At 37.2% G+C, this 12,621-nt stretch overlaps 2 protein-coding genes across 2 annotated transcripts; one reads left to right on the plus strand and one right to left on the minus strand.

Moving 5' to 3' along the window:
* Positions 1 to 1,033: 1,033 nt before the first annotated feature.
* LOC140863835 (clathrin light chain 2-like) lies at positions 1,034 to 4,149 on the plus strand. Its single transcript, XM_073267559.1, has 3 exons — positions 1,034 to 1,467; positions 3,272 to 3,425; positions 3,531 to 4,149. The coding sequence occupies exons 1-3, from the start codon at positions 1,145 to 1,147 to the stop codon at positions 3,969 to 3,971; spliced, it is 918 nt and encodes a 305-aa protein (XP_073123660.1). The 5' UTR covers positions 1,034 to 1,144; the 3' UTR covers positions 3,972 to 4,149.
* A 413-nt stretch (positions 4,150 to 4,562) lies between these two features.
* Positions 4,563 to 6,022, minus strand: LOC140865876 (stem-specific protein TSJT1-like). Its single transcript, XM_073270704.1, has 4 exons — positions 5,677 to 6,022; positions 5,343 to 5,583; positions 5,128 to 5,248; positions 4,563 to 4,974 (listed from the first exon to the last, which is right to left on the minus strand). Exons 1-4 carry the CDS (start codon positions 5,889 to 5,891, stop codon positions 4,790 to 4,792), a joined length of 762 nt encoding a protein of 253 aa, XP_073126805.1. The 5' UTR covers positions 5,892 to 6,022; the 3' UTR covers positions 4,563 to 4,789.
* Between the last annotated feature and the right edge of the window lie 6,599 nt (positions 6,023 to 12,621).

Here is a 12,621-nt window from a genome sequence, read left to right on the forward strand (position 1 = left end):
TTGTTATCCTGCCCACTCACCGTGCCCACATAATGTGCCCACCATGAGATGACACTCAACTATTGGACGCACAATTCATCACATCCAATAGTTGAGTGTCACCTCATGGTGGGCACATTAGGTGGGCACGGTGAGTGGGCATGATAGCAAAATTGATATATATATATATATATATATATATATATATATAATATTTACAATATCGATTAATTCGGTTAACCGATTTAAAAAAATACAACACCGAAATCGAACCGATTTGACCGATTTGACCGAATTTTTTAAAACTCAAAACCGAATTTCCGAGATAATCAAACCGAATTTCTGAATTGATTCGATTCGGTCGGTTAAATCGGTTTAACCGAAATTTTGCACACCCCTAGTTGTGAGTGTATGTCATATTTTTTGCACGAATATTTTCCTAATATGATTTCGAACTCTTATATTAAAAATGAGTTTTTAAAATATTTAAATGTTAATAAGATAATATAAGTTAATTAATATATTTATATATTATAAATATTATTGCAAAAACATACTTGACACTATGATGGAAATAAATATTTTAGGACATATTTTTTTGGGATGGGTGTCATTGAATTTTGAGATTGTATATTTGGGGTATAATATTGTGGATAGTTTTTCCCTTTAAAATAAATGTTTAGGTCAATCCATCTTTTATTATCTATTAGTGTCTTGTTGCACGTATTACATGCTAAACACTAGGTTTTTTTTATAATGAAATTATATTTCAATTAAAAATGTCAAATAAAATAATTGTATTATATATTAAATACAAAAAATCGAGAAAAAAGGGGAAAATAGTTAAATGGGAAAAATCATAATATATGGAGGGAAGGAGCTTGGATAACTATCGCTTTCTCACGTACGTAATTGAGGTGTGTGTATGTTTTTTTAAAAATTTATATTATATTTTTGTGGGCATATCAAAAAACCAAACTAAAGAATAGACAGCAGTAGATATATTTCGACTTTTTTTTACAACATTTTATAAGTTATTTTATGTTAAATATTTTTATTGAAATGTTACCGGGAATGAGACAAAATTGATTTCAAGAACGAAGCAAAGGCGCACATCCAATTTCAGTCCCGCAAAAAATTCAAGTGGTTTTGTAGAGTGAAAAAGATGACATCTTTCGACACCTACAGCGTAGACAGCGGATATACAGGCTACGACGACTCCTACGCCGCCTTCTCCACCGACAAGCCTCCTTATTCTGCTGCCGCTTACACTTACGGTGATTCCGAGGAGGTGACGGTGGATCACGTGAGCGGCCCCGACCCTGAACCATTTGTACCATCTGGACCGGTCCCGATCTCAAATGGTAATGGAAAGTCGCCTTATGACATTGGGGAAGATTCCGATGGAATATTCGGCTCGGATGGACCGGTCCTCCCACCTCCCAATCAGATGCAAGAAGAAGGATTCGCTCTTCGGGAATGGCGGAGGTCAGATTTGTTTATGTTTTTTGTCACGTTGGATTGAATCTGGCTTGATTAGGGTTTAATTGATGTTTGAGTCGGAAATTATATTGATCAATATATCGATCCTTGAATATAAGCTTGATTTTATTGAACTTTGCGCAATCCCGGGAATGGTTGATTAGGGGTTATCATTGTTCCAGAATCTTGAAATTTATTAGTACAATAATACTTTCCATATTGATCATGTCTTGTGAGAGATTTTGGCTTCAGGTAAGCTTTCTCCCTCTCAGTCTAGCTTGGATCTTTATATTAACAACTATCTTTCTGTTTTCAATGGACATTATGGACTTGATTGATTTTAGTGAACAACAATGTATATATTATGATAATTGAGCATATTCAAGAACTATTTGTGCCAAATAAGCTATGTCCTGTCCCTCATTTTCTTTGAATTGCTTTTTGTATTTTGACTCAAAACCTTTAATGGGAAAACACTTTGTCTAAACCATATTAAATTCCCCCAAAAACTAAATCGTTATACAATTTTGAGATGGTTTGATCATATTCCCAGCTGAAAGTACACTGAAAATGATTCAGTGGTATACTAGAGGAAGCAGAGTGGTTGGAATCGTGGTTCACTTTATAGAGTTACGGTGGTGGGCAGCTGTAGAATGATAGAATTCCTGTCACGGATTCCATATCCACAGTATGATAGACATTTGCTGCTTTATGTTTGATCCATCAAGGGCATTTTCCCGGTTTCAATCTGTCATTGTGTTGATGATTGATATTCAACATTGTATGCCGCGTGTTTTGATAATAAGAACAGAAAATTATCCAAAACACATCATAAAGACAGATATGGGGTAAAAAGGAAATAGAGGAAAACCATAGGCGTATAATATTGAAGAATAAACTCAACATAAACAGCGAAGAGCCTGTTCGGTTGAGATTAAAAATTCTTGAAAATATCTTCTGAGATGTTTTCAAATGTTTGATAAATAAATTTAAAGAGACTTTATCATATTTAGGAATAAGGCAATAAGCTATACATCTCCTATAAGATAACTTAGAAGTAGGCAGAAAAAATCAACTTCATTTTTAAAATCTTTCAAGTTTATTAACAATAACAGATTTAGTCAAAATACTTATCCTTACAACCCAAATTATTCTCAAGTTTATTTCTTCTCCACTATTTTCGCTCTCCCATTCATCTCATCAATCTTTTTTCTTTAATTTCCTTCTCCCTATGACACCTTTTTTTTTTTTTTCCAAACATTTTAGAAGTTTAAATTTAAATAAGATGTAAGAGCTTATGAGATTATTAAAAGGCTTATAACCTCTAAAAACTTATAAAGTATTTATCTAAGCTTAGCCTGGCTCGAAGTCCAACCAAACTAAAGTTGCAGCTCTAGCCCTCAATATATTGGTAGACAACGAACATATCTAAAAAGTAAAATCCATTGAATTCTAAACCTACGGAAAATCCTCATCGTGAAGGGAAACGAGAGCCTGGGTTGGCCACTGCAGGAGGACATTGAGAATGATATTTAAAGGTATAATGAGTACGGTAAGACCTATAAAAACTAAGAAAAAAACCTTACCCAAAGTAATGAGTGTCTTTCTTTTAGTAGGGAATTATATCATTTTAACGACATCCAATTAATGATGTTATTTAGCAGGACTACTAAAGCCTTATTTAACTGTGTCTTCTTGACTTTCTGAAAAGAATATTTAGGACTACTAAAGCCTTATTTAACTGTGTCTTCTTGACTTTCTGAAAAGAATATTTTTTTCCCATTGATATGCAAATGGTTCTCTGCTGCAGACAAAATGCCATTCGACTTGGGGAAAAGGAGACGAGGGAGAAAGAAACAAGAGATCAAATTATACAAGAATCTGAGGAGTATAAGCAATCTTTTTATGAGAAAAGAAAGCTTAATGTGGAGACGAACAAGACCAGCAACAGGGAGAGAGAGAAGGTTAATCTTTATGGTTTTATTCCCTTGATTGGCTCATGCATCTTTTTTTACATCAGTCATTGAAAATTATAAGCCCATCATATCTGTGATTTCGACATTGTTCAGTTATTTCTGGCGAATCAAGAAAAGTTCCATAAAGAGGCAGATAAACAGTACTGGAAAGCCATAGGAGAGCTCATTCCAAATGAGGTGCCAAATATTGAAAAAAGGGGGAAAAAGAAGGATCAAGATAAGAAACCATCTATCGCAGTCATCCAAGGGCCTAAACCTGGCAAAACAACCGATCTTCAAAGGTTGCGTGGAATACTAGTTAAGTTGAAACACAATCCCCCGCCTCACATGTTACCACCACCCCCTCCCCCAGCTGCTCCTGCTAAAGATGGGAATGATGGAAAAAATGCCAAAACTTCCAACGATGCCGTGCCTGATGCAACTAGTACGGGCGCAAAAGAGGCAGCATCTTCTCCTTCCAAAGATTCTGCTTCTATTGGTGTTCCACCAACATCAGAACCTGTTATCCTAGTTAAAGAACTCCCTGTGAGCTAAGTTCTTGTTTCATTCTCTTGCAGCATCATGTTTCGAGACTTCATTTTATCTTTCATGTTTTTCTATTCCTTTATATATGCCAATTGAATTGTCCTTGAATACCATAGAAACCAGCATTGTATCCTTCATTCCTGCGTTGTTGAGCTTCAACAAGACGATATTATTGCTTTATTATGTATATCTTGAATCATTTTTCATTTGCGTTTTGGTTATTTGAGTATCACGTCAATAAATGAATACCCTGTATAATTTCTCTATGTGTTGAATAGATGCAAATATCCATCTCGAAAGTTTACTCATTGTACCCAATTAAGGCATCCAACCTCGTCTGAGGTCTTCCTAGTGATTCTGATGGGAAAAAGATTCATCTGATATCATGTCGAACTGGAAGGCAACTTGTGAAACTCTTCACAACTGTAAATTCATGTAAACTATAATTTCGGTATTCTTTGGAAAAACTACGGGGCTTTTAGCTGATTGTTGCTCCAAAATGAATGAGTCACAATCTAGTTGTAAGCCCAACGCAAACGTATTCAAGTCCATTATTATTATAAAAAGTAGAGTATAAAATTTATATTGCAAGGTAAAAGATAATGTAAACAATGCAACCAAAAGTATAACTATAACTGCGAAACCACTTGTTTAATTACAAACTGCAAACCCCTCGGCAATCATATTTACATGCTGAGGGGGAAAAGAGCCAAGATCAAACCAAGAAAATAACACCAACAAAACATCAAACGAACACAAACCAAAATAAACAAAGGAAAAACAGCAGCATCTTGTTGTCAGTAATGTTAGGCAACACGTGAAGGCCGTCATCCCCAGGTTGCCCAGTTAGCTGCACTACCAACCCTTGGCATGCTGTTAGCTTTCGAATAAGCATCAACTGCAAAATATGATCCACACATTGCCCCCTCACTATCGATTCTTGGCATTGCTTTCATCTTATATGTTGGATGCTCAAAGTTAGTCAATCCTCCTTCACTATGGTACATGCACCCTGCGCGGTTATTTCAACCAACAGATGCCAAGAAATGGTTATTTCAGTGTTACTTGAACCAAAATCGTGGACATTTTGTTTAAAAGACATTCAAGAAAAGTGTCACTTGATTTAGAATGTAGCTTGACGAAGGCATGAAATAAATTGACATACCGGCAGGAAATGGTGCATATGATTTTCTGCAGCTTGCTTTTATGAGATCTACATTGTCTGAGATCATAAGAGAGCCATCAACAGCTATGCCCCAATACATGCTCACTGTTTTATCAGCACCCTGCGCAACAATTTTGACCCAAAGTTCATCATATTTTTCCCACCAAATCACAAAAAGAAAAAGGAAATTTTTTGGCAAATGCGTTTGTACGTACTAGGGCAGCAAACACAGTTCCAGCTTTGTTGTCATAGATCACGAACCCAAAACTGCCCTCGAGATCTTTAATGACTCGATGGGCGGGGAGAGGGCCCCGGTCACGGAGGGTCCGATAAGCTTCGATCACAAACATTGCTTCATTGCCACCCTTGGATAGCCCATATTGTTTGTTGAGTGTGAACAAGTTATTTAAATTCCCCAGGAAAATACAGTATATGTGGTCTGTGGAACAGAACAGCCTGCAAAAATACAATCTTGGATCAGATATGAGATGTTCAACATTCAAAATATAAGCTTTACATCAATCGGTAAATGAATATCATGCATTCTACCTTTTGTGTGACATGACCGAGCCAATTTGAGGTGGAGCATAGGCCAAACTGGCCTTGTCAGCAAATGCAAGAGAGAAGCCATTGTTGGGATATGAAGCCAAGAAATCCTTCAAAATCTCCTCCGGAGTCTTGGGTTTACGAGAAGCCTGCGACGAGGCTAAGCTATGCAACTCCTTTGGTGGATCCACCACGCCATTCTTGAATGCACACAACATTTTTCCTTCTTTCACTCTGCCCTTTTCCTTTCTTTAATCTGTTTTAGCGAGAGATCTAGAACACTATAGATCTAAACGGATTAACGTACAATGCGAAGGGTCTTGTGCGAAATGTACGAATGGTTATGGAAACTATGGATTGGAGATCGAGTATTTATAGCTACAAGAAAGAGAGTGAAATTATGTGGCAATCTTATCCATGTACACACCCCAATGACTATTAGAAAAATGGAACCATCCCCTTTTTTAATCATATATTCACTAATTACCATCATCCTTATCATTATTATTATCAGATAGAAAAAACTTAGCTTTTTTTAAAAATATTCCCTAATCTCCCCTACTAAAACAAATATTCCCTAATCTTGAGGTGGATAAGGTTATGATGCAAAAAATAATTGGGATGTTGCATTAGATTAAAAGATTAAGGAAGCAATTTGTTGGTTGTAATTAAATGGGGAGAATGAAAACAGATTAAATGGGAATTGGTCCAAATTTGAGCGCTTCTTATCCACAAACCATAAATACAGGTGACCGTTGACATTTAGCTGAGTCAGCAAATCCCTTTAAGTCTTCTCTTTTAACACCATAGAGACACGTGTATGAACGATCTAATAAAGGACAAATATTATATATATTAACTAAATTTTTCTTTTTAATTTTTTTTTCACATTTTATTTTCTTATAAATAAAAGGATATTGTGAAAATGTGAAAAGAATGTTTGATTTAATTTACAGTTAGAATGGTTGTATCATATTATTTCAAAAAAGAATGGTTGTATCATATCATATGGGCGTTTTACACTATTGGTTGGATTGGATAATGGGTTGGCCCATATATATTAGTGTGATACTTGGCTCATATCTAGATTTTGGTGCATTTTGGGTGCAAAAATATTTCTTTGGCCCATATCAGTGCGAGGTTAACGACGGTAACGTAGATTTTTTGTTTCCATTTTCAATAAAGAAATTCAATCAAATTATTGGTCGAAACGAACCAAACACAATTTCATTACAGATTTATAAAATTTTAAACAGGGATTTCTAGCCCTCCATGATCACATTTTTTTGCTAAGGCTAGCCAAAAAAATATACATAATAAGTTAAAAAGTCGTCCAAATGGGAATATATCCTTAAACTCATGTAACCAGAAGTAATTATGATAAAATAATGTGATATGATGAGGATATATCGACTATCGTAGGGTACTATTTAATGGAATAACATTGAATAAATAAATTTGAAAACCGGGAAATTTAATTCTATCCTGTTTGAACAAACATGTAGTGTTCATAATTGATCTCGTTTTAACCTAAAAAACAATCGGCATACAATGATAAGCATCTAGCTAGGACATATCTTGTTAGTTCTGTGTGCCGACAGCTATTTTGTAAAGAATACATTGGATCCATGCGTTTTGCACTTCCATTCATAAAGACTATAGTTTTTCACTTGCATGAATTTTGCAATTGCAGTTTTCGTAATTTGGCACTTCAGATTTCAGAATAGGGATAGTTAGTACCCAATGGCAAATCCTTTCCTATACGAACATAATATTACAAAAGTAGAATTTTTCTTTAAAGTTATTCTTCTTTGTTTTATAAGAGTTAGGCTCGTCTATTGACAAAATTAATCATATTTCTTATGATAATATACATTGGAACGAGGATAATACACAATTATTTTATGAAACAAAGCTTCATGAATTTCCCTGAGATTTTAAATTATATTTCACTATTTACATGTATATCTTGTCTGTATAGTTTCTAATTAAATTGAGATGGTAAACTTTTCTTCTCAACTCGATCACTGATGGGTGATGATTTCTTCTTCTATTTTTTCTTAAACTGCCCATAAGGGTTTTGTAGTAACCCAGATTCCATTTTAAGATAATAATATGTTAAACATGATTGAGGGTTCGTAATTTCGGAGTGTTATTGGACTTCGAAAGGGAATATGTGCTTTTGACTTTGGGCCAGATCGGAAGCTCCGAACCCAGATCGGAAGCTCCGATCCTGACCACTTCGAAAGCCGATCGGATGCACGGAGATCGGAAGCTCCGATCAGGAACGGAAGTTTCGATCTCTGTCAGCCAGCAATGCCGCTGACTCAGCCTTGAGTTTTGACAAATGTCGATCGGGAAGCAGATCGGAAGCTCCGATTGCCGGATCGGACGTTCCGATCCCGACGTGTCGGACATGCACAGAATGAGCTGGATCGGAAGCTCCGATCCCGACATCGGAAGTTCCGATCGTGGCCGAGATTTTTGGCTATAAATAGGGCTCATTTGATTCAGTTTTGAAATACGAATTCTCGAGTTTTCTTCTTCAGTTATATGGTGTGAGATATACACTTGAGAGCCCTATCTGTTAATAGTGAGGTTTTGAAATAACCAAGGCGAGGTTATAGTCATTCAGGACAAGCGTCTTCAAAGGGCTTACTACGGACGAAGGTATGGTCCGGGAATCTATTTAAGTTTTGGGAGTACTTATTAGCTTAGTTAAGGCTTATAGAACTTAAGTAGTGATACAGTGAACTTTTGAATATAGGTGTTGAACCTAGGATCCTACTGTACTTGAACTAGCCTAGAGGTACGTACACATTGACTGAGATTGCCAGCGAGTATACATGTTTATATGTTGCATTTATTTGGCATTATTATATGGCATGATATATTATTTACCGCTTTCTATATTCATATGTCATGTGCATATACACGTTGAGCCTATACCTTGTTATACCTGACTATAGAGCCGCTCAGCTCTATACTCGATAGTCTGTCACTGAGAGTACCGCGATGGCGGGGGCATTTATGTCTATCTACTCTGGTGTACTAGACGAGTGTGGTTGCACCTAGAGGTTGATCCGTGCGGTGGCAGCACTCATGTGGCGTCGGTTCTGAGTATGACTTTTTAGATGACCCTGTACCAGTCATCATGTTGCATGCATTATATACATATGTTTACTCATGTCTATGTACTGGGCATTAGCGCTCACGTCCTAGTTGTTATCTTGGACACCCTATTCCATGGGGCAGGTCGCAGGATGGACGGAGCTGGTAGTTCAAGACAGGACTAGGGAGCAGAAGCCTTGAGGATTTTATTATACAGCAGGATTCGATAGAGCTGTATAATATTTACTGTTTAAGTTTTCGATTTGGTTGTATCACTACAGTTTTTAAGCCCGGATTTTATTACTAAGCTGATATGTAAATTATAGTTTGTTTCCGCACGTTTTACTCTGTTAAGCATTATTGCTTTATTTAAGATTAATGCATGCTATTAGTATCCAGATAGTAGGTGATACCATGCAGGGTCACTACATTTTTGTTAAGAGACATAGATTACCTTATGTATCATTAGATATGGATTTAGTTGTATCTACTCCGTTGGAGCAAGAGATAGTAACTAAGCGTCTAGTGATAGGTTGCATTCTGGAGTTTGAGGGTAATGTGTTAGCAGCTAATTTGATGATATTAGCGATGATATATTTTGATTGTATCTTGGGAATAGATATGCTGACTTTGTATTACGCTACTGTGGATTGTTATCAGCGTCTGGTACAGTTTCATCCGGTTGAAGGTGATAGCTGGTATTTTTATGGTGAGGGTGCGCGACCTCCGATGCCACTTGTTTCGGCTCTGAAGGCATGTCATGTCTTGGAGTCAGGTGGGGAGGGCTACCTCATTTATGCAGTTGATATGTCCATGAGTAGTACGGGTATTGATCAGCTACCGGTTGTTAGTGAATTTCCTGATGTATTCCCTGATGAGATTCTTGGTTTTCCTCCGGTTCGAGAGGTTGAATTTGGTATTGATCTAGTACCAGGAACTACGCCTATATCCCGAGCACCTTATCATCTGGCACCGTCAGAGATGAGGAAATTGAAACAGCAGTTGCAGGATCTGCTTGATAAGGGATATATTCGTCCGAGTGTTTCTCCGTGGGGAGCACCTGTTTTGTTCGTCAAAAAGAAAGATGGATCGATGCGATTGTGCATTGATTACAGGCAGTTGAATCGTGTCACCATCAAGAATAAGTATCCTTTGCCGCGGATTGATGATCTGTTTGATCAACTACAGGGTACTTCGGTTTATTCCAAGATAGATCTGAGATCTGGATACCATCAGATATGGGTACGAGACACAGATATATCTACGACTGCTTTCAGAACTAGATACGGGCATTATGAATTTCTGGTAATGCCATTCGGTTTGACGAATGCACCGGCAGTCTTTATGAATCTGATGAACCAAGTATTTCGAGAATATCTGGATAAATTTGTCATTGTCTTCATTGATGATATTCTTGTCTATTCTCATGACAAGGATGAGCATGCACAGCATTTGAGAATTGTTCTGCAGAAGTTACGAGATAAGCAGCTGTATGCGAAATTGAGCAAATGTGAGTTTTGGCTTGATCGGGTAGTGTTTCTCGGTCATGTTATTTCTAGTGAAGGAATATCTGTTGATCCTAGTAAGATAGAGGCAGTGCTGAACTGGTCTCGTCCGACGACGGTTGCTGAGATTCGTAGTTTCATGGGTCTAGCGGGATATTACCGTCGGTTCATCGAGAATTTTGCACAGTTGGCCAGGCCATTGACACAGCTTACTCGGAAAGATGTTACCTTCATATGGTCCTCGGATTGTGAGGAATCGTTTCATGAGCTGCGGAGACGTCTTACTACTGCACCTGTGCTAGCTTTACCTTCTGGATCGGGAGGATATGTTGTTTATAGTGATGCCTCTGGTCAGGGGTTAGGATGTGTTTTGACACAGCGTGGGCATGTTATTGCTTATGCTTCGTGACAGTTGAAGACGCATGAGAATAATTATCCAGTACATGATCTCGAGTTAGCCGCCATTGTATTTGCACTCAAGATTTGGAGGCATTATCTTTATGGCGAGAAATTTGAGATATTCACGGATCACAAGAGTCTGAAATATTTATTCACTCAGGCGGAGTTGAATATGCGACAGAGGCGCTGGATGGATCTTCTGAAGGATTATGATTGTGAAATCAAATATCATCCAGGTTCTGTTATTCTTACTGCTGATGCCTTGAGTCGGCAGGTGAGACTTTCTGCACTTCAGACTAGTGAAATATCTCATATGATTCAAGAGTGCTGTTCATTGAGTTTTACGCTCAAGCACAAGAAAGGGAGAAATGAGATTCGATTGTATACTATTTTATCTGAGCCAGCATTGTATTCTCGGATCAGAGATGCTCAGATATCTGATGTTAAGACTCAGCATTTGGCACGTAATACATCTGGATTCCATTTCCAGGCTGATGGTTTATTATGCTTAGCTAATCGAGTGGTTGTACTTGATGTTGCGGAGCTCAGGAATGATATTCTTTCTCAAGCTCACAGGAGTCGATTATCAGTTCATCCTGGAAGTATGAAAATGTATAAGGACTTGCGAACTAAATTCTGGTGGAAAGGGATGAAGAGGAGTGTGTATCAATTTGTTTCGAGATATTTGGTTTGTCAACAGGTCAAGGCTGAACATCGACGACCAGGTGGATTACTGCAGAATCTTGAGATTCCCGAATGGAAGTGGGAGCACGTAACTATGGATTTTATCACCCACTTACCTATGACGTCACGTCAGTGTGATGCTATCTGGGTCGTTGTTGACCGTTTGACGAAATCAGCACACTTTATTCCTTACAACTGAGAGTATTCTTATGATCGCATGACACGCTTATATATCCAGGAGATAGTGCGATTACATGGGATTCCAGTGAGCATAGTCAGTGATAGAGACCCGCGATTTACCTCACGTTTTTGGGGTAGTTTTCAGGAGGCGTTGGATACCACTCTTAGTTTGAGCACTGCATATCATCCGGAGACTGACGGGCAGTCAGAACGGACGATTCTTGAAACGACCCTAACTCTCTAATAAATAAATATGCGGAAATTTTTTTTTTTTTTTATACTACTAAATAAAATATGTACATATATGCCCATACATATATGCACAGAATAAAATAATTAAAATAAATACACGACTAAATAAATAAACAATTTAAATACTTAAATAAAATGCATTCTTTGAAATAATTAAACATCTGAGTCAACCCTAGAATTAAAAATATACTGCATAAATAAAATAAATAAAAATGTGCATGCACTAAAAATATTTAATAAAATATCCAAAAACATCAACCCTTAGAAATATTCCAAATGTATCATATGACATCATGTACGGTGACTCAGAGGATGTCACGGTCACGGGGCTACTGCAGCACTGCTCATACATCCTCACCACCGGTAGGAGTAACCTGCTCCTCTACGTACTCACCTGCACCATATCCGTGTAGTGAGCCTAGAGGCCCAACATGCATACTAACAAGGGTTTAAAATAATTTAAAACAATTTAATACTAATACATACATATACATGAATGAGCATGCTTAAAAATTTCATAACATAACTTACTTAAATAAACATAAATAACATAATACATAACATACATACTTGAGTTGTTGAGCATTTATTTTCTTAACATCGAATGGTCCTATCCGTAAGTGTGACCCATAGTGCGACTGATCAGTCTAAGAACCATCGTACGAGGCTGGTGGCGAACCACCCATACATAAATGGCAGAAAACTGCCCATACATAAATGGCAGAAACTGCCCATACATAAATGGCCACACTACTTCAATTTCCACCTAAAATATTTTATTTACTCAACCATACAAATTAAATCATAGCATAAAAAT

The sequence above is a fragment of the Henckelia pumila genome, chromosome 4, assembly GCF_033568475.1.
Source record: "Henckelia pumila isolate YLH828 chromosome 4, ASM3356847v2, whole genome shotgun sequence".
NCBI lineage: Eukaryota > Viridiplantae > Streptophyta > Magnoliopsida > Lamiales > Gesneriaceae > Henckelia > Henckelia pumila.